We start from the raw sequence: 20797 nt of genomic DNA, 5'->3' as shown, positions 1-20797 counted from the left end.
GATTAATCGGGACAGGCAAGTGCTAGGGCGGGCAAGTGCCGGGGGGCCCCCAGAGGCTCTGTGGGCCCCGGCACTTGCCCGACTATGCCGTGCGCTGACGCCGGCCCTGAACGCGGGGCTCCACAAGCAAAGTACTCATGTTTATAATTACAAGACTCAAAGAAATTACAGTGCTCTACAGAGCCAACGTCCACTAAACCAGCAGCCGTGGCTGTCCCAGCACCAATGGCCTCAGACTGAAAGGGCTGCAGCTTCACAGAAAGGTGACAACATTTCTTAATAAAGTATATTACATAATGTATTAATGACACAAATACTGTCAGAAAATCAAGTTCAGTTACTCTTTAAAGAAGTCAGCATGATGGAGATTCTTCATTGACAGGTGTAATCCCGATCATCTTGGTTTTCTGTGTTTTGCAGCTTTTTGGATTCATACTGGTTGGAGTGTTCTCTTATGATGCTTACAATATATACAAGACAGAAATCACAGACCGGGCAGCGGAGACAGGAGATGGTGAGCATACTCTACTAGAATTTTTGATCTTTGCACAGATATGTAAGGACCTAGTATTCCAGAGCACTGGGAAGTGTGGTTTTAACTACATTATTTTTGTTAATTTGGTTAGGTGGCTCCATTTTTTGCTTGTATCTCCCCTAATGAACCTGGCTACTAATATATCTGCTGGGGGTAACATGTAGGGAGTGGTTGTTGGGGGCAGTGGATATAATAGAAGCATCTGGAAGACACACAATACATAGAACGGTTGGTGTTCTAACCCTTAGTATACACTCACCGGCCACTTTATTAGGTACACCATGCTAGTAACGGGTTGGACCCCCTTTTGCCTTCAGAACTGTCTCAATTCTTCGTGGCATAGATTCAACAAGGTGCTGGAAGCATTCCTCAGAGATTTTGGTCCATATTGACATGATGGCATCACACAGTTGCCGCAGATTTGTCGGCTGCACATCCATGATGCGAATCTCCCGTTCCACCACATCCCAAAGATGCTCTATTGGATTGAGATCTGGTGACTGTGGAGGCCATTGGAGTACAGTGAACTCATTGTCATGTTCAAGAAACCAGTCTGAGATGATTCCAGCTTTATGACATGAAAGTAGCCATCAGATGTTGGGTACATTGTGGTCATAAAGGGATGGACATGGTCAGCAACAATACTCAGGTAGGCTTTGGTGTTGCAACGATGCTCAATTGGTACCAAGGGGCCCAAAGAGTGCCAAGAAAATATTCCCCACACCATGACACCACCACCACCAGCCTGAACCGTTGATACAAGGCAGGATGGATCCATGCTTTCATGTTGTTGACGCCAAATTCTGACCCTACCATCCGAATGTCGCAGCAGAAATCGAGACTCATCAGACCAGGCAACGTTTTTCCAATCTTCAATTGTCCAATTTTGATGAGCTTGTGCAAATTGTAGCCTCAGTTTCCTGTTCTTAGCTGAAAGGAGTGGCACCCGGTGTGGTCTTCTGCTGCTGTAGCCCATCTGCCTCAAAGTTCGACGTACTGTGCATTCAGAGATGCTCTTCTGGCTACCTTGGTTGTAACGGGTGGCTATTTGAGTCACTGTTGCCTTTCTATCAGCTCGAACCAGTCTGGCCATTCTCCTCTGACCTCTGGCATCAACAACGCATTTCCGCCCACAGAACTGCCGCTCACTGGATGTTTTTTCTTTTTCGGACCGTTCTCTGTAAACCCTAGAGATGGTTGTGCGTGAAAATCCCAGTAGATCAGCAGTTTCTGAAATACTCAGACCAGCCCTTCTGGCACCAACAACCATGCCACGTTCAAAGGCACTCAAATCACCTTTCTTCCCCATACTGATGCTCGGTTTGAACTGCAGGAGATTGTCTTGACCATGTCTACATGCCTGAATGCACTGAGTTGCCGCCATGTGATTGGCTGATTAGAAATTAAGTGTTAACGAGCAGTTGGACAGGTGTACCTAATAAAGTGGCCGGTGAGTGTATGTTGTAGCATTGAATCTGTCAAGCATTATTGGGATAGCTGTGATGCATATAAGGGACTTTATGCGCTCAGAATGACCACTTTCATGCTATATAACCTTAACCTTATATATCTTAACCTTCTGTTAAGTCTGATCATGGCTGCCTTTGGTCTATATCATACTGGAGACAGTTATTTGAGTAGAGAGTCCTGGGAAGATAGTGATACTCTATTTTTTTCTATACAATTTAGGGGACATCCTATAGCAATTTAGCAATTTATGCAATTTAGCATCAATAGCAATTTACCTAGGTTTAATATACATTTTTTAAAAGTTATATTTTATTCTTATTTTGCTTTATTAAGCCATTGAATATTTTGGACTTGAAACTCTTCTAGCATATTTGATTTGTGTAAACCCCAATGCCTTTCCTTTGCACACTCATAAAGATGGATACTGATTCCTGCTGTTACTTTCAAGCTTCTCTGCATCTATGTCAGAAGGAAAGTTGAGGCTCATGTCCCCTGTTCTAGTGTATTAGTGACAAGCGTTCATTTTGGGAAAACAAGTTTAAAAATGATATGTTCAGATTTCTACAAATGGGACGTTTCTTCATTAAAAACAGTTGAGAAGAAAAAGGTAAATAAAATGTATTATGAATTCTTGTGAATGGCTCATCATAACTAAAAGTACTAGTACAGCAAAAGCAAACACAAGCAGAGAAAATTTTTAATTCATTTTCAAAACTATGTAAAAAATTTCAATCATTTGAAAATAATAATATTGATACCATAGATCAAGAACATATCACTGAAAAATGATATCATAAAACAAAATATCACTAGAGATGTGTGAATTGATTTGTTAGGAGCCAGATTCAACCCAATATTCCAAATTGTTTGGTTTGTAACAAAACCGAATACTTTGAGTTTCATCTTGGAGAGCTATAATGGCTATCACGACATTCATTGTGCACTAAAAATACATAGAAGACGTGTGTGTGATATCACTTGACAGCCTCTCAGCAAATGCTGATGTGACACTTAGAATATAGAATATAATGCTCTTTGCAAGAGCCATATTGTGACAAAGAAAGATAGGGGACAGATCTGTTATTTATTAGAGATGAGCGAACACTAAAATGTTCGAGGTTCGAAATTCGATTCGAACAGCCGCTCAATGTTCGTGTGTTCGAACGGGTTTCGAACCCCATTATAGTCTATGGGGAACAGATACTCGTTAAGGGGGAAACCCAAATCCGTGTCTGGAGGGTCACCAAGTCCACTATGACACCCCAGGAAATGATGCCAACACCTCTGGAATGACACTGGGACAGCAGGGGAAGCATGCCTGGGGGCATCTAACACACCAAAGACCCTCTATTACCCCAACATCACTGCCTAACAACTACACACTTTCCACATTCAAAAAAACCTCTATCAAAGTGGGAAAATACCTGGAAACCTTCTTTACTCCCCAAATGGATGGACACAAACCCCAATTTAAGCTCAACAAACAGTAACAACCACCCCTTTAAATCACGTTCCCCATGACAACCACAAATGGAATAGGCAATGGGAATTCCAAAAGCCCTCACCCTTAACTGTCATTTTGAGTGTGTGTGTGTGTGTGTGTGTGTGTGTGTGTGTGTGTGTGTGTGTGTGATGTGGTAAGACCTTCCAAAATTCACTTTTCTAGCCCTTAACATGAGCCCTTCCAAACAAAGTTACATGACCTTAAGCTGAGCTACCAGCAGAGATTGAGGCCCTTGGCATGAGTAGAGCCTTGCACCAGCAGTGTTTTTGGCACTTAGGGTGAGTTGAGCCTTGTACCAGCGTGTGTCCCTTAACATCAGGCGGGCCCTAAGTTCTGCGCTTTGCACAAAAGTTCCACATTAACTAGGCTGAATGGTACAAAGATTAGTAGGCCCGAGAACCAGGAACAGGTCTTGCAATGGCTGTCGGATAACGCTTAAAGCACATTGTCCACCAGCCAGTCAGCCTCTACCTCCTCTTACCCAACAGTCTTGTCCTCCTTCCACCCAAAATTCCCAATCTTCTCAGAACAATAACCCCAACTGTCCCTGCTCCCCAGAGCTGTTCTCCCTTCCTTTGACTGTACCGCAACCTGCCCCTCCATTTCGCGATTCCATGGACCTAACAGACGAGTATCTGTGTCCAGATGCTCAAACACTAGAGTCTCCTCCATTCCATCTCCGGTCGATTTGGTGGCGGATGACCAGCAACCCACCCTCATCGACGACGATGAGACGCAGTTGCTGTCAGGGCAGCCAGTTGACATGCGCATTGTGCAGGAGGAGGAGGCGAGACAGGAGTTGGAAGAGGAGGTGGTGGACGACGAGGACACCGACCCCACCTGGACAAGGCAGATGTCAAGCTGGGAAAGTAGTGTGGATGTTGAGGCAGGTGCAGCACCAAAAAGGGTAGCTAGAGGCAGAGACATGTCCAGAGGCAGAGGTCAGCTGCTTTGCCGAAGCCAGGCCAGACCCGGAATGTCCGAAGATGTTCCCTTTTGTACCCAGCCCAGAAAAACTCCCCCATCGAGGGCACGTTTCTTGAAGGTGTAGAGTTTTTTCAAGGAATGCGCCGAGGACAGATATAGTGTCGTCTACACAATTTGCCTCTCGAAATCGAGTAGGGGCCCTGAGAAGAGCAACCTGTCCACCACTTCAATGCACCGTCATTTGGAATCCAAGCAATGGAATCAGTGGCAGGCAGCAACGGCAGGACAAACGTCGCCCGCCGTTCATGCCACTGCCTCTGCTCACAGTGCTGGCGATGCACTCCAGAGGACGAGCCAGGACATCACTTCATCTGCCTCCGCCACTTTGTTGACTTCTCCCTCATCCTCCCCTGTTTCTGTCTTATCTCCTTCTCCTGCACCATCAAAGGCACCATCAGGCGCTTCTTTACAACAACCCACCATCTCTCAGACATTGGAGCGCCGGCAGAAATACACCGCTAACCACCCACCCACGCAAGCCTAGAACGCCAACATCGCTAAACTGCTGGCCCAGGAGAGGTTGGCGTTCCGGCTTGTTGAAACTCCCGCCTTCCCGGACCTGATGGCAACTGTGGCACCTCACTATGCCGTCCCTAGCCGTCTCAACTTCTCCCGGTGTGGCGTCCCCGCCTTGCACCAGCACGTGTCACTCAACATCAGGTGGGCCCTTAGTTCCGCGCTTTGCTGCAAGGTCCACTTGACCACCGACACTTGGACAAGCGCCTGTGGTCAGGGATGCTGCAGTGCTTATCTTTAATGACAGGCAGGGTGAATGTGGTGGAGTCTGTTCCTCGGGTGCAAACTGGGGTGGCCTATCTCCTCTCCCAGGCCAAAATTCATGGCAGGAGTAGACTGAAACCCTACGACGCTGCAACCTCCACCACAGCTACTAGCGGCAAACGCTAAAACACTGGTGTGGGGAGACGTCAGCAGGCGGTGCTGAAGCTCATCAGCTTGGGGGACAGACAGCACAGTGCCTCCGAGGTCAGGGATGCCATCCTGGCTGAGATGGCATTTTTTTTTCCCTGCTACACCTGGGGCCTGGCATTTTTACGCCTGTGATAATGGCTGGAACCTGGTAGCGGCTCTGGAGCTTGCCAGCCTCCAACACGTTCCATGTTTGGCCCACGTCTAACCTAGTGGTGCAAAGTTTTTTAAAAACATACCCAAATGTACCGAAGCTACTGTTGAAAATGCGGCGCTTGTGCGCCCACTTTTGCAAGTGCACAGGAGTCGCTGCTAGCCTAAAAACACTCTAGCAAGGCCTACATCTGTCCAAACACAGGCTGTTGTCCGTCATTCACACACGCTGAAACCCTACAATACCATATCTTGAGCAGGGTGTGTGAGCTGCACAGACCTTTGATGGAGTTCCATCTACAAAACCCAAGGGTTCCTCAAAGTCAGCAACCAAAGTTTCTGCACCATGAGTTTCCAGGGGTGGCAGAGTTATGGCTAGGGGAAGAGGCATGGATAGGGATGATGTCTAGGGGCAAAAGCAGTGTGGATGTGGAGGCAAGCTAAGCAGGAAAAACTGGGGGTACAAGCTAAGGCATGGACTGGGGTGATGTCTAGGGGCAAAAGCAGTGTGGATGTGGAGGCAAGCTAAGCAGGAAAAACTGGGGATACAAGCTAAGGCATGGACTGGGGTGATGTCTAGGGGCAAAAGCAGTGTGGATGTGGAGGCAAGCTAAGCAGGAAAAACTGGGGGTACAAGCTAAGGCATGGACTGGGGTGATGTCTAGGGGCAAAAGCAGTGTGGATGTGGAGGCAAGCTAAGCAGGAAAAACTGGGGGTACAAGCTAAGGCATGGACTGGGGTGATGTCTAGGGGCAAAAGCAGTGTGGATGTGGAGGCAAGCTAAGCAGGAAAAACTGGGGGTACAAGCTAAGGCATGGACTGGGGTGATGTCTAGGGGCAAAAGCAGTGTGGATGTGGAGGCAAGCTAAGCAGGAAAAACTGGGGGTACAAGCTAAGGCATGGACTGGGGTGATGTCTAGGGGCAAAAGCAGTGTGGATGTGGAGGCAAGCTAAGCAGGAAAAACTGGGGGTACAAGCTAAGGCATGGACTGGGGTGATGTCTAGGGGCAAAAGCAGTGTGGATGTGGAGGCAAGCTAAGCAGGAAAAACTGGGGGTACAAGCTAAGGCATGGACTGGGGTGATGTCTAGGGGCAAAAGCAGTGTGGATGTGGAGGCAAGCTAAGCAGGAAAAACTGGGGGTACAAGCTAAGGCATGGACTGGGGTGATGTCTAGGGGCAAAAGCAGTGTGGATGTGGAGGCAAGCAAAGCAGGGAAAATGGTGGCTAGAGGCAAAGGGATGTCCATAGGCAGCAAGGGCAAAGATGCAAAACTCTCCCGTTTCAAGAATTTTCCTGACTTGTTTCCCCACAAAACATTCCTGGGAGGAGGGCTGAAACACCACCCTCCTCCTCCTCCGCTGTTAGATTTACCCCAGCTACGAGCTGAAAACGCTGCAACACTGGTGTGGGGAGACGTCAGCAGGCTGGGCTGAAGCTCATCAGCTTGGGAGACGGACAGCACACTGCCTCTGAGGTCAGGGATGCCATCCTGGATGAGATGGCAATTTGTTTATCCCCGCTGCCCCTGGGGCCAGGTTTTTTAGCTTGTTGGAGGGCTCTGGAGCTTGCCAGCCTCCAACACGTTCCATGCCTGGCCCACATGTTCAATGTAGTGGTGCAATGATTTTTAAAAACATACCCCAAATTAGCTGAGCTAAGGGTGAAAGTGCGGCACTTGGACACCCACTTTCCCAAGTCTACAGTACCTGGAGCTAGCCGCAATACACTCCAGCAAGGCCTACATCTGCCTGAAGCACCTACTGTTGTGCGAGGTCACCACACGCTCTAACCCTAGATACCGTATGTTCAGCAGGGTGTGTGAGCAGCAGAGACCTTTGATGGAGTACCAGCTACAAAACCCAAGGGTTCCTCAGAGTCAGCTCCCTCACTTTCTGCACCATGAGTTTCCATGGGTGGCAGACTTATGGCTAGAGGCACAGGCATGGATAGGGGTGATGTGTAGGGGCAAAAGCAGTGTGGATGTGGAGGCAAGCTAAGCAGCAAAAACTGGGGGTACAAGCAGCCGGTGACATCATCACTGACAAGCACAGCTGTCTGTCAGCTGACAGGCTGACTTTCACCAAAATGAACAGACAATGGATAGACTCATCATATACATGTCAGTTACATGACAAATTTAGTGCAATTTGCAAGTCCAAGATGGTTTGGAGATCTGCGGAGAGGAATCTCACCACCTCTTGCGGGTGCCATCATTTGGAAGGCAAGCCCTGGGCTGGGGTGAGAGCAAGCGCAGGATAATCGTCGTTTGGCCTGGCGGCCACTGCCTCTTCCACTGTTGACAGGGCTGGCGCTGCAGTCCAGACCAGGAGCCAGGACACCTCCACATCTGCCTCTGACACTTTGGGGAGTTCACCCTTATCCTCACCTTTTCCTGCCATTTCTCCTTTTGCCCGCGCCATCATGCGCCTCTTCCCAGCAACTCCCCATCTCCCAAGCCTTTCATTTCATGCTAAAGTACAGCGCAACCCACCCACATGCCCAAGGCTTCAACGGCCTCATCTCAAGAAATCTGGCCCAGGAGATGTTGGAATCCCGGCTGGGGGACACTCTGCCCTTTTTGGGCAGAGTGTCTACTGCGCCACCGCACTGTGCCGTCCACACCAGCACTTTCCCCCAAACATGAGGCGGTCCCTAAATTCAGCGCTTAGCCCTAAAGTTCCATGTGACCAGTTACGAATGGACAAGTGCATGCGGACAGGGACGCTACCTTTCAATTTGGGCACAGTGGTTGAATGTAGTTGAGGCGTGGACCGGGTCGCAAAATGTGGTGGCCTGACTTGTCTCCCCACACAACATTCCTGGGAGGAGGGCTGAAACACCACCCTCCTCCGCTGTTAAATTGACCCCAGCTACGAGCTGGAAACGCTGCAACACTGGTGTGGGGAGACGTCAGCGGGCCGTGCGGAAGCTCATCAGCTTGGGGGCCAGACAGCACACTGCCTACAAAGTGAGTCATGCCATCCTCGATGAGACGGCAATGTGGTTTTTGCCACTGCACCTGGGCCCAGGCATGTTGTCATGTGTGATAATGGCCGTAACCTGGGATTGGCTCTGTAGCTTGGCAGCCTGCAACATATTCCATGCCTGGGCCACGTTTTTAACTCATTGCTGCTAATCTTTTGAAAAAGGTACCCCAATGTTCCTGAGCTACTGGTGAAAGTGTGGCGCTTGTGCGGATAGTTTTTAAAGTGTATAGTTGCCGCTGCTAGCCTCTATGCACTCCTACAACGCCTGTACCTGCTGGAACAACGGCTGTTGTGCGACGTCTCCACACTGCTGGCACTAAACATATCATGTGTTGAGCAGAGTGTGTGAGCAGCACAGACCTTTGATGTAGTTCCAACTCCAAAACCCTCGGGTTCGTCAAAGTCAACTCCCTCAGTTGCTCAACCATGAGTGGCCATGGGTGGCAGACTTATGTGAAATCCCATCCCATCCATTGCACTGGACACGAAACATTAGCATGCGCTCAGCACAACTTCGGATATGGCAGATGCGTTAAGCAGGGTGCAGGGTACAACACAGACCAGGCCCGAGCACCAGGAACAGGTGTTAGAAATACTGCAGCATCTGCCATTTCCTTCCAATTTTGGGGTTTTGGACCCGCCACCGACTTGTCTGGACCTAAGTGGGGATCATGAGACACAGTTGCCATCAAGGCAAGCTGTGGTCATGTGCGGTTTGCAGTAAGGGGGCAGTGCGCAATTGGAAGAGGAGTTGGTGGATGACGAGGCCACCGACCCCACATGGACAGGGGTGATGTCTAGGGGCTAAAGCAGTGTAGATGTAGAGGGAAGCTAAATCAACAAAAAACCTGGGTAGAAGCAAAGGCATAAACTGGGGTGATGTTTAGGGGTGAAAGCAGAGTAGATGTGGAGGGAAGCTAAGCAGCAAAAACAGTGGGTAGAAGCAAAGGCATGCAAAACTCTACCCTGTTGGAAGACTTATTCCTAGGTCTGGAACACGTTAATGGCCCCCCTGGACAAATTACTGCCACTCAGGGGCCTAGTGTCACCAGGAGGGACAAGTATAGGCGCATGTTGTGGGAATACCTGGCCGACACCAGCTCTGTCCTCTCCGATCCCTCTGTGCTCTACAGCCTAAACTTATTTTCTCATCTTTTTTTCTGAACTGCACATCTCTTGCCTGCTTCCTTTGGGATCTTAGAAATGGTGGTCCACTTCCACAGATGGTAACTTCAATAGACAGTGTAACGGGAGTAGCTGAGGGATCGCTGTCTTAACCACTTTTTGGCACAAAATTAACTTCCAAAGCCAAATATGGTGCAAGTATATGATGCAAGGACACCTACACACCTATCTCTGACACATTGGGGAGTTCACCCTCATGCGCCCTTTTGGCCTGCACCATCATGCGCCTCTTCCCAGCCACTCCACATTTCCCAAGCTTTTCATTGCAGGCAGAAGTACAATACAACCCACCCCCATGCCCAAGCCTGTAACAGCCTCATCGATAAACTGCTGGCCCTGGAGATGTTGGTGTTTGTTTATGCTTCTGGAGACCCAGGCCTTCCGTCAGCAGATGGCAGCTGGGGCACCTCCCTATGCTGGGCCTAGCCGTTACTACTTCTCTTGGTGTGCTGTCTCTGCCTTGCGCCTGCATGTGTCCCATAACATCAGTCGGGCCCAGAGCTCTGCGCTTTGCTGCAAGGTCCACTTGACCACCGACACATGGACAAGCGCCTGTGGTCAGGGATGCTGCAGTGCTTATCTTTAATGACAGGCAGGGTGAATGTGGTGGAGTCTGTTCCCCGGGTGCAAACTGGGGTGGCCTATCTCCTCTCCCAGGCCATGGCAGGAGTAGACTGAAACCCTACGAAGCTGCAACCTCCACCCCAGCTACTAGCGGAAAACACTGTAACACTGGCATGGGGAGATGTCAGTAGGCCGTGCTGAAACTGATCAGCTTGGGGGACAGACAGCACAGTGCCTCCGAGGTCAGGGATGCCATCCTGGCTGAGATGGCATTTTTTTTTCCCTGCTACACCTGGGGCCTGGCATTTTTGCGCCTGTGATAATGGCTGGAACCTGGTAGCAGATCTGGAGCTTGCCAGACTCAAACACGGTCCACGCATGGCCCACGTTTTCCAACTTGTTGGTGCCATGTTTCTTTGAAACCTACACCATTGTGCCTGATATACAGGTCAAAGTGGGGCCATTTTCGTAAGTGAGAACTAGCCTCTGCTAGGCAGAAAACATTCAGAGCACACTCCTCTCATCTTCGCACCGTTGGCTGGCGGAGGAAGACGAGGGGGTTGGAGTGGCATCTGATGTCCCTATCCCACACGAGGCTAGAGGGTGCACTTCAGTGCATCCCATTGCTTCACCACAAATGGTGTGAAGGGGAGTGGAAAATGGAGGAAATGGAGAGTGACCCTTACAGTTGGGGCCAGCAAAGGCATGCCAAGTAACACACTGGCACACATGGCTGACTTCATCTTGGGTTGCTTTTCAACACATATTTCACATCATGAAGAACAAATAATACTGGATTTTTTCAAGCCTCGAACCCCGGTCTAGGTCTAATGTCTGTTCCTTTCTTATATTAGGGGAGAGGGAAAAAAAATTACTTCAGTGATACGTTTAGCGTACATAGACTGACTATTAATGTGTATCCCACTTAGTGTTGTTAGGGTTACACACCGTCACAACCTGGCTAAAGCTTCTATAGCTGTTAATAAAGTCAACATAACTTTACGGTATCCAAAAAGACAGCTGGTACCGACAGAGAGCAAGACAAATGTCACCCAAAGCTGTGAGCTCTGAACACCCACAGTGACTTTGGCGTCATCATCATTATAAGGGAGTGGGTGGTAATAAATAACTTGGCAGTGCCTAAAACCCAAAAAGCTTATACAACTATATTTACATTAAGATACACAAATGAAACTTTTCAGTAGCATGTCATGAGACAAGCTGATAAGCTCTTCCTTTGTGCAGTGCTATTTGAAAGTTAAACGCTGCCTTTATTTTAATTCTGGAGAAGGTGCAGACATTAGATTTAGAACATGTTGTCTTCATTGTCCAAATCCTCTATATAGGTAACGCGTTTTTCGGGCCGAGCTGTCTGGGAACGAGCTGGTGCAGCACTGACAACCTGGGTGAATATGGCAAGAGCCTGAGATGTAGGGTGAATGAATCCCCAAATTATTTGTGGAATTCCCAGTGAGACAATGGCACTGTATACCAGTATTAAAAATTGTGGGTGCACATAACCCCCATATATTCTTTGAATTCCCAGTCAGACAATGGCACTGTATAGCAGTATTAAAAATTGTGGGTGCACGTAACCCCCATATATTCTTTGAATTCCCAGTCAGACAATGGCACTGTATACCAGTATTAAAAATTGTGGGTGCACGTAACCCCCATATATTCTTTGAATTCCCAGTCAGACAATGGCACTGTATACCAGTAGTAAAAATTGTGGGTGCACATAACCCCCATATATTCTTTGAATTCCCAGTCAGACAATGGCACTGTATACCAGTATTAAAAATTGTGGGTGCACATAACCCCCATATATTCTTTGAATTCCCAGTCAGACAATGGCACTGTATACCAGTATTAAAAATTGTGGGTGCACGTAACCCCCATATATTCTTTGAATTCCCAGTCAGACAATGGCACTGTATACCAGTAGTAAAAATTGTGGGTGCACATAACCCCCATATATTCTTTGAATTCCCAGTCAGACAATGGCACTGTATACCAGTATTAAAAATTGTGGGTGCACATAACCCCCATATATTCTTTGAATTCCCAGTCAGACAATGGCACTGTATACCAGTATTAAAAATTGTGGGTGCACATAACCCCCATATATTCTTTGAATTCCCAGTCAGACAATGGCACTGTATAGCAGTATTAAAAATTGTGGGTGCACGTAACCCCCATATATTCTTTGAATTCCCAGTCAGACAATGGCACTGTATACCAGTATTAAAAATTGTGGGTGCACGTAACCCCCATATATTCTTTGAATTCCCAGTCAGACAATGGCACTGTATACCAGTAGTAAAAATTGTGGGTGCACATAACCCCCATATATTCTTTGAATTCCCAGTCAGACAATGGCACTGTATACCAGTATTAAAAATTGTGGGTGCACATAACCCCCATATATTCTTTGAATTCCCAGTCAGACAATGGCACTGTATACCAGTATTAAAAATTGTGGGTGCACATAACCCCCATATATTCTTTGAATTCCCAGTCAGACAATGGCACTGTATAGCAGTATTAAAAATTGTGGGTGCACGTAACCCCCATATATTCTTTGAATTCCCAGTCAGACAATGGCACTGTATACCAGTATTAAAAATTGTGGGTGCACGTAACCCCCATATATTCTTTGAATTCCCAGTCAGACAATGGCACTGTATACCAGTAGTAAAAATTGTGGGTGCACATAACCCCCATATATTCTTTGAATTCCCAGTCAGACAATGGCACTGTATACCAGTATTAAAAATTGTGGGTGCACATAACCCCCATATATTCTTTGAATTCCCAGTCAGACAATGGCACTGTATACCAGTATTAAAAATTGTGGGTGCACGTAACCCCCATATATTCTTTGAATTCCCAGTCAGACAATGGCACTGTATACCAGTATTAAAAATTGTGGGTGCACGTAACCCCCATATATTCTTTGAATTCCCAGTCAGACAATGGCACTGTATACCAGTAGTAAAAATTGTGGGTGCACATAACCCCCATATATTCTTTGAATTCCCAGTCAGACAATGGCACTGTATACCAGTATTAAAAATTGTGGGTGCACATAACCCCCATATATTCTTTGAATTCCCAGTGAGACAAAGGAACTGTATAGCAGTATTAAAAATTGTGGGTGCACATAACCCCCATATATTCTTTGAATTCCCAGTGAGACAAAGGAACTGTATAGCAGTATTAAAAATTGTGGGTGCACGTAACCCCCATATATTCTTTGAATTCCCAGTCAGACAATGGCACTGTATACCAGTATTAAAAATTGTGGGTGCACATAACCCCCATATATTCTTTGAATTCCCAGTCAGACAATGGCACTGTATAGCAGTATTAAAAATTGTGGGTGCACGTAACCCCCATATATTCTTTGAATTCCCAGTCAGACAATGGCACTGTATACCAGTAGTAAAAATTGTGGGTGCACATAACCCCCATATATTCTTTGAATTCCCAGTCAGACAATGGCACTGTATACCAGTATTAAAAATTGTGGGTGCACATAACCCCCATATATTCTTTGAATTCCCAGTGAGACAAAGGAACTGTATAGCAGTATTAAAAATTGTGGGTGCACATAACCCCCATATATTCTTTGAATTCCCAGTGAGACAAAGGAACTGTATAGCAGTATTAAAAATTGTGGGTGCACGTAACCCCCATATATTCTTTGAATTCCCAGTCAGACAATGGCACTGTATACCAGTATTAAAAATTGTGGGTGCACATAACCCCCATATATTCTTTGAATTCCCAGTCAGACAATGGCACTGTATAGCAGTATTAAAAATTGTGGGTGCACGTAACCCCCATATATTCTTTGAATTCCCAGTCAGACAATGGCACTATATACCAGTATTAAAAATTGTGGGTGCACATAACCCCCATATATTCTTTGAATTCCCAGTCAGACAATGGCACTGTATACCAGTATTAAAAATTGTGGGTGCACATAACCCCCATATATTCTTTGAATTCCCAGTCAGACAATGGCACTGTATACCAGTATTAAAAATTGTGGGTGCACATAACCCCCATATATTCTTTGAATTCCCAGTCAGACAAAGGAACTGTATAGCAGTATTAAAAATTGTGGGTGCACGTAACCCCCATATATTCTTTGAATTCCCAGTCAGACAATGGCACTATATACCAGTATTAAAAATTGTGGGTGCACATAACCCCCATATATTCTTTGAATTCCCAGTCAGACAATGGCACTGTATACCAGTATTAAAAATTGTGGGTGCACGTAACCCCCATATATTCTTTGAATTCCCAGTCAGACAATGGCACTGTATACCAGTATTAAAAATTGTGGGTGCACGTAACCCCCATATATTCTTTGAATTCCCAGTCAGACAATGGCACTATATACCAGTATTAAAAATTGTGGGTGCACATAACCCCCATATATTCTTTGAATTCCCAGTCAGACAATGGCACTGTATAGCAGTATTAAAAATTGTGGGTGCACATAACCCCCATATATTCTTTGAATTCCCAGTGAGACAATGGCACTGTATACCAGTAGCAAAAATTGTGGGTGTATATAGCCCCAATTCTATTGCTAGGGGACTTGCAGGGTATTTCTGAGGTGAAGGTGGGGGGGCACACCGTTGGAACGGGGATTTGGGGTGTATATATGGGGTATACGGGAATACACTGTCAGTGTGTTCCATTCAGGATCCTGGGAAAGCTGGGTTGCGGCGATTGAGCCCGTCAGTGCCACGTTACACTGACAAGCTTCTCCCTGGAATTGAAGTTATATGTAAGCCCAATATATTCTTTGAATTCCCAGTGAGACAATGGCACTATATGGCAGTAGCAAAAATAGTGGGTGTATATAGCCCCAATTCTATTGCTAGGGGACTTGCAGGGTATTTCTGGGGTGAAGGTGGGGGGGCACACCGTTGGAACGGGTATCGGGGGTATATATCGGGTATACGGGAATACACTGACAGTGTATTCCATTCAGGATCCTGGGAAAGCTGGGTTGCGGCGATTGAGCCCGTCAGTGCCACGTTACACTGACAAGCTTCTCCCTGGAATTTAGCTCTTATAAGAGCTGTTGGTTGTCTTCTCCTTCCTATCCTAGCCTGTCCCTGCCTACCCAGAATCTAAGCCCTAGCTAGCTGGACGGAAACCTCCGTCCTCGGTGAATTGCAAGCTCAGAATGACGCGAAGCTGGGCGGCGCTGTTCTTTTAAATTAGAGGTCACATGTTTTCGGCAGCCAATGGGTTTTGCCTACTTTTTTCAACGTCACCGGTGTCGTAGTTCCTGTCCCACCTACCCTGCGCTGTTATTGGAGCAAAAAAGGCGCCAGGGAAGGTGGGAGGGGAATCGAGTAATGGCGCACTTTACCACGCGGTGTTCGATTCGATTCGAACATGCCGAACAGCCTAATATCCGATCGAACATGAGTTCGATAGAACACTGTTCGCTCATCTCTATTATTTATCACTGCAGAATCCAAAGCAGTTGCTCAATTTTCTACTAGGAAACAGCAGCAACAGCAAAACTACAGAATAATAGAAGGAGAAGTAAAACAAAGTTTAGTCAGATTTAATAAATTACAGGCAGATAGATAAATCATAGGAGTGGAGGGAGGGAGAATTTCTGCACTGTGCTGTGTATGCCTATGGCTGCACAGAATTCCACAGACTCTGGACAAGTAACCCTTTTATAATCTGAATATTAACATAATTTTGTAAAGTTTTTTTTTGCAATAGAGCAGTTTGATCAAGTTTTTTGGTCAAGAGTTTATTTTTTTACATTACATACAAAGTGCCATTATATCTTCAAAACGCTGACACAGCCTATCTTAATCTGTAAAATCTCAGTTTCTTAAGGGTTTGTTTGCCAGAAACAGAAAAATACCATAATGGTGTCAAGGAGGAATGGTGATGTGATCAATTTCTGCAGACAAGGTGGCTCACTTATACCTTAAAAAAACAAACCCCCCCAAAAAAGAATAGCACCCACTGCTATAGATCACATGCATGCTCATTTCCATCTATGACTTACAGTTACTAGAGGATTGGCACGGTGATTAAGAATTTCCTGCAGAGCCAAGAATGAGGTGGTCTATGGCTAGCACCATGCTGTCATGAAGTAATGCTGGGTTCACAGCAGCGCCCGATCTCCGTTTTCAGTTTTCCATCTTCTGTCAACAGAAGATGGAAACCTGGCAAATCATGTCCGGCTGTGAGTGCCGGTGAGCGTTTTGTGCTCTCCGTGGCAAAATCGTTTTTTTTTAACTGGACACAAATTCTGACTTTGTGTTTGGTTAAAAAAAAAACGGTTTCACCACGGAGAGCACAAAACTCTCACAGGCGCTCACGGCCGGACACTTTCCAAACCCATTCACATGAATGGGTTTGAAAAATAACTGCAGGTTTCCATCTCCTGTCTAATTTCAGGCAGGAAACGAAAACCTTCAAAACGGAGACCGGGGCGCAGATGTGAACGAGCCCTTAGCAGTTGTAAGACAAAGAACTAATATACAGTTGTCTGCCCAAGATAATCAGTATAAAGGAGATATATTTATTAGTATATTTATTTTATAAATTCTTTTAGGGATTTTTGATGTTCATTTAGAGGACTTGAATTGCTGTTCCACATCAACATGATCCATCATGATTTGCTTATCTCTTAGGTAACCCATAATGAAAACCCAAGAACCAGAAACTGACACACGGGACTAACATGGAGACATTCCGATATCATAAGGTTAATACCCTCATCATAATCTATAATCCAAAACCCATGTCACCCTTAGCCTGTTTTGGATCTTGAGCCAATACAACAAAGTTTAATGTGAATATTGTGTTACATCTGTATCTTATTAAACATGTGTTTATTCTACATGGGAGAATCATCGATGAGTAGTAGAAGTATCTTGTTGTTCTGCCAAAGTGTAGGGGGATGGTCTGACTATTTCATTACATCAACCCTTTTTACGATGAGTAATGGCCATGTGATAATACATCAGGCAGATGTGCGTAAAAGTCATGTGGTGCACTATGTAATATCAGAGCTACAGCTCACCTTAATACACCTATGGAAGTATTTACATTATTTACAAATGTATTAGAGACGTTGTCCAGCAGCTATATTATTTGTTACAAAAGCTATTGAGTGGGTTAAAAAAATAAAAAATCTATATCAAGGAGCAATATTAATCCCCTGCAGCTCCCATTCCAATGCTGCCTGGTTGCCCATTAGTGTCTAACTCTTGACCTTGGCACACAGGAAACGACCACTTAGCCAGTCACTAAATAAAGATTAAATAAAAGTCTACACTATAGTACTGCATGCAATGCTATTACAGTAAACCGTTACAGCAGCCCCATGAGGGGAAAAAACAAACACCGCATTCATTCATTCATTCATTTGTAGTCACATCACTTGCAGTGGACCTTTCACCACCTCCAACAAATCCAGCTCTGCTTCATTTACTATCTGCCCCTCCACTGATCAGTATGTCTTTGGAGCATGGGAGGAAACTGGAGTACCCAGAGGAAATCCATGCAAACACAGGGAGAAGATACAAACTCCTTGCAGATGTTGTCCTTAGCAGGATTCAAACCCAGAACACCGGCATTGATTGCTCAGGAATGGTGGGGACTGGAGAGAAAATTCAAGTTGTGCTGAAATCACAGGAGTGGCACCAATTAGCAGATGTTAAGAATTTGAGTTGGTAGAGGTGGGGAAAGGGGTTAGTGGAACGGGTCCAAACCTCATATGTAGAATTTGGAGTGAGGTTTCCTTTAAGAAAACCTTGTCAGCAGCTACTTGGAGACTCACAGGAAATCTACTACATCCGAAGCGATAATGTGGAGTGCGTATCCTCCTCCTGCTTTTTAACCCTTTTAAAGTGTATGTGTATAGTAAAGTGTATAACGGATATTTGAATTAATTGTTCTTTTGTCTGTAACCACTAGGGAGTCAATACAGGAAATACTACAATGACTGTGTAACACAATGACAATGTGATTATAGTGCTTTGATAAGCCACCAAGAGGTTCATATAGGAAATACTCCAACCATCACTATAAGATGAGGCAAGAATTACATTCAACATGGTATCCAGCAATTTTCATGTGGTTTAGATACTTTTGACACCTACCTCAAAAGTTTAGAAAATTTGTAAGATGTGGCAAATTAAAGCTGTACACTACTTCATGCTACATATCACTGACATACATCTATGTCAGATTGTAACATGTCTAGTCGCATCACTTTATAAAGGTAGGTGCAACATTTTTACTCTTTAATAAAATGATGCATCTGTTGTCAATATAGGTGTATGTTTCTAGAAGAAATAACAGGAAAAGCACAATGAATATATATATATATATATATATATATATATATATATATATATATATACCTCAAACATTTCCAAGTACTGTTCTTTCATAGGGTATACAATAGTTTACCACAGCGGACATGTCAGTAGAGCTTTTTAGGCCAGTTTCAGATACTTGGATTGGTCTATGAAAACCAAACAGATTGTGTGTTGACTATATTTTTTGGATTGCACACTAAACAGGTATAGTGTCATCTAGGCAATGACTCACAGCATCATGTTTGACTATGATGCTTCGATATGGGGTCCCTTTTTGGTGTTCAGTCTGGGAATTGCGACCATGGAACACTAACATTAAAGATGGTCCAGGATAACCAGTTTTTCTATATGAGGCTGTGAAAAAACCCAACATACTTACCTGTCCCCAGTTCTCCAGTGTCATCCTGTATCCTTTCCTTAGGCCGCTGATCGTCCACAACGGTGATGTGCTACAGGTAAACTGGTCATCCTGGACAACCTCTTTTAGTTTTAGATTGCAATGTTCCATCTAAAACAAAAATAATTCCCACAGACTGAACACCAAAAAAGGGACCTTGTACCCGGCCTCATATAAAGAAGAGGTGTTCCCATCCCAGACATTTGTGTCACGTATACAGGATATGTCAAAATGTATGATTGGTGTTGGTCCTATCCCTGGGTTCTACACCTATGTTAACCAAAAGGATCCCCTGATTCCCACGATTCATATGCATGCCTTGCTCCATTGACTTCTGTTGGAGTTAGAGAAACAGCACACTTTATCTGCCTGGATGGGTGGCCATCAAGTGGAACAGGAGTTCTAAAATGGAACCTGCACCTATCAGACATTTATGTGATGTCCTGTGGCATATCCTGGGCATATACAGTAAATGTATGAGATTGGAATACCCAGTTTAGTATGGTACAATCTACTGTTAGTTCTTCCTTCTTGGATTGTAATCTTTTTGCATAATAAAGTAAACTCACTCCCTTCCTCTCAGTAATGAACCTGGTTGCTCTAATGGAAATAATTACTAGAGCAGTAGGCATAGTAGCATCTAGGAGACCCAGCAGTCTGGGACATAGATAACGTGTTAAGGTCATGGATGTTTGGTTTGAAGGACAGGGTGAACTCAAAGGTTAGCCCAACTCAAGGTCAGTTGTGGGGGCTAAATGAGGTAGAAGACAGATGGTGACTGTTTTTTTTCCCCATACTAAGTATTAGAAAGCAGGAGGAGAAGAAGAAAGATAGCTTATGGACACTCTGGACCTCTGGAGAGCAGAGTGATAACATCTGAGTGAGAGAAGTATGTTTGTCATCAGCATAGGAGTGGTTCTAAAAGCCATGTGACTCTATGAGCTGTCCCGGTCCAAAGTTATAGATGGAGAAAAGTTGGTTTCCTAGGCAGAGCCTTCAGGTACACCCACAGAGAGAGAGGGCAAGATATGGAGCTGGTATGTGAGTTGGGGACAGTAGTACAATGTAGGTTGGTGAGTTATAAAGAGAACCTGGAGAGGGCCAATTCTCCAATGCCAAGGGATGAAAGAATTTATAACAGAAGGAAGTGGTTGACTGTGTCAAAGGCAGAGGAAAGATCTAGAAGGAGGAGTGCAGGGTAGTGTCACTTGACTTTGGCGATTAGTAGGTTGTTTGCAATTTTGGTTAGTCTAGTTTAAGTTGAGTGGTGAGGTTGGAAGCCGGATTATAGCCAGTTAAAGAGTGAGTTTGCAAAGAGGTATCACAACAATTCAAGGTGGACATGTTGTTTGAGGAGAAGATCTTTCACCAAGTACAAAATACTAGATGCCTTAGGCCTGGTTCACATCTGCGTCAGTAATCCGTTCGGGCAAGTCTGCATGGGGACCCCCCCGAACGGACTACCGAACGCATTAACAAGCAGTATGCAGTGAAAGCACACGGACCCTATAGACTATAATGGGGTCCGTGTGCTTTCTGCACAATCTCAGCACAAGTCATGCGGACAGGAAAGTGGATCGCAAACTACTTTTCTGTCCGCATTTTCCCAGCGGAGATCTCGCGGCAAGCACAAGGACCCCATTATAGTCTATGGGGTCCGTGTGCTTTCACTGCATACCGCTTGTCAATGCGTT

The 20797-nt window shown here is 45.5% G+C and overlaps 1 protein-coding gene across 2 annotated transcripts in view; it reads left to right on the top strand.

The window, feature by feature from the left end:
• Positions 1 to 17148, top strand: part of CMTM5 (CKLF like MARVEL transmembrane domain containing 5) — a 31571-nt gene extending 14423 nt beyond the window's left edge. Inside the window, exons 4-5 of one of the 2 annotated variants that reach the window (XM_075277501.1) lie at positions 421 to 514; positions 17012 to 17148. In XM_075277501.1, the coding sequence (XP_075133602.1) occupies positions 421 to 514; positions 17012 to 17022 (105 nt within the window). In that variant the 3' untranslated portion in view covers positions 17023 to 17148. Of the gene's footprint in view, positions 1 to 420; positions 526 to 17011 lie in introns of both variants that reach the window. The other variant, XM_075277493.1, reaches the window with a different exon arrangement.
• Positions 17149 to 20797: the final 3649 nt, after the last annotated feature.

This window comes from Leptodactylus fuscus, chromosome 1 (assembly GCF_031893055.1).
Source record: "Leptodactylus fuscus isolate aLepFus1 chromosome 1, aLepFus1.hap2, whole genome shotgun sequence".
Lineage (NCBI taxonomy): Eukaryota > Metazoa > Chordata > Amphibia > Anura > Leptodactylidae > Leptodactylus > Leptodactylus fuscus.
The sequence above is the reverse complement of the archived record's forward strand: the minus strand, read 5'-3'. Positions and strand labels throughout refer to the sequence as shown.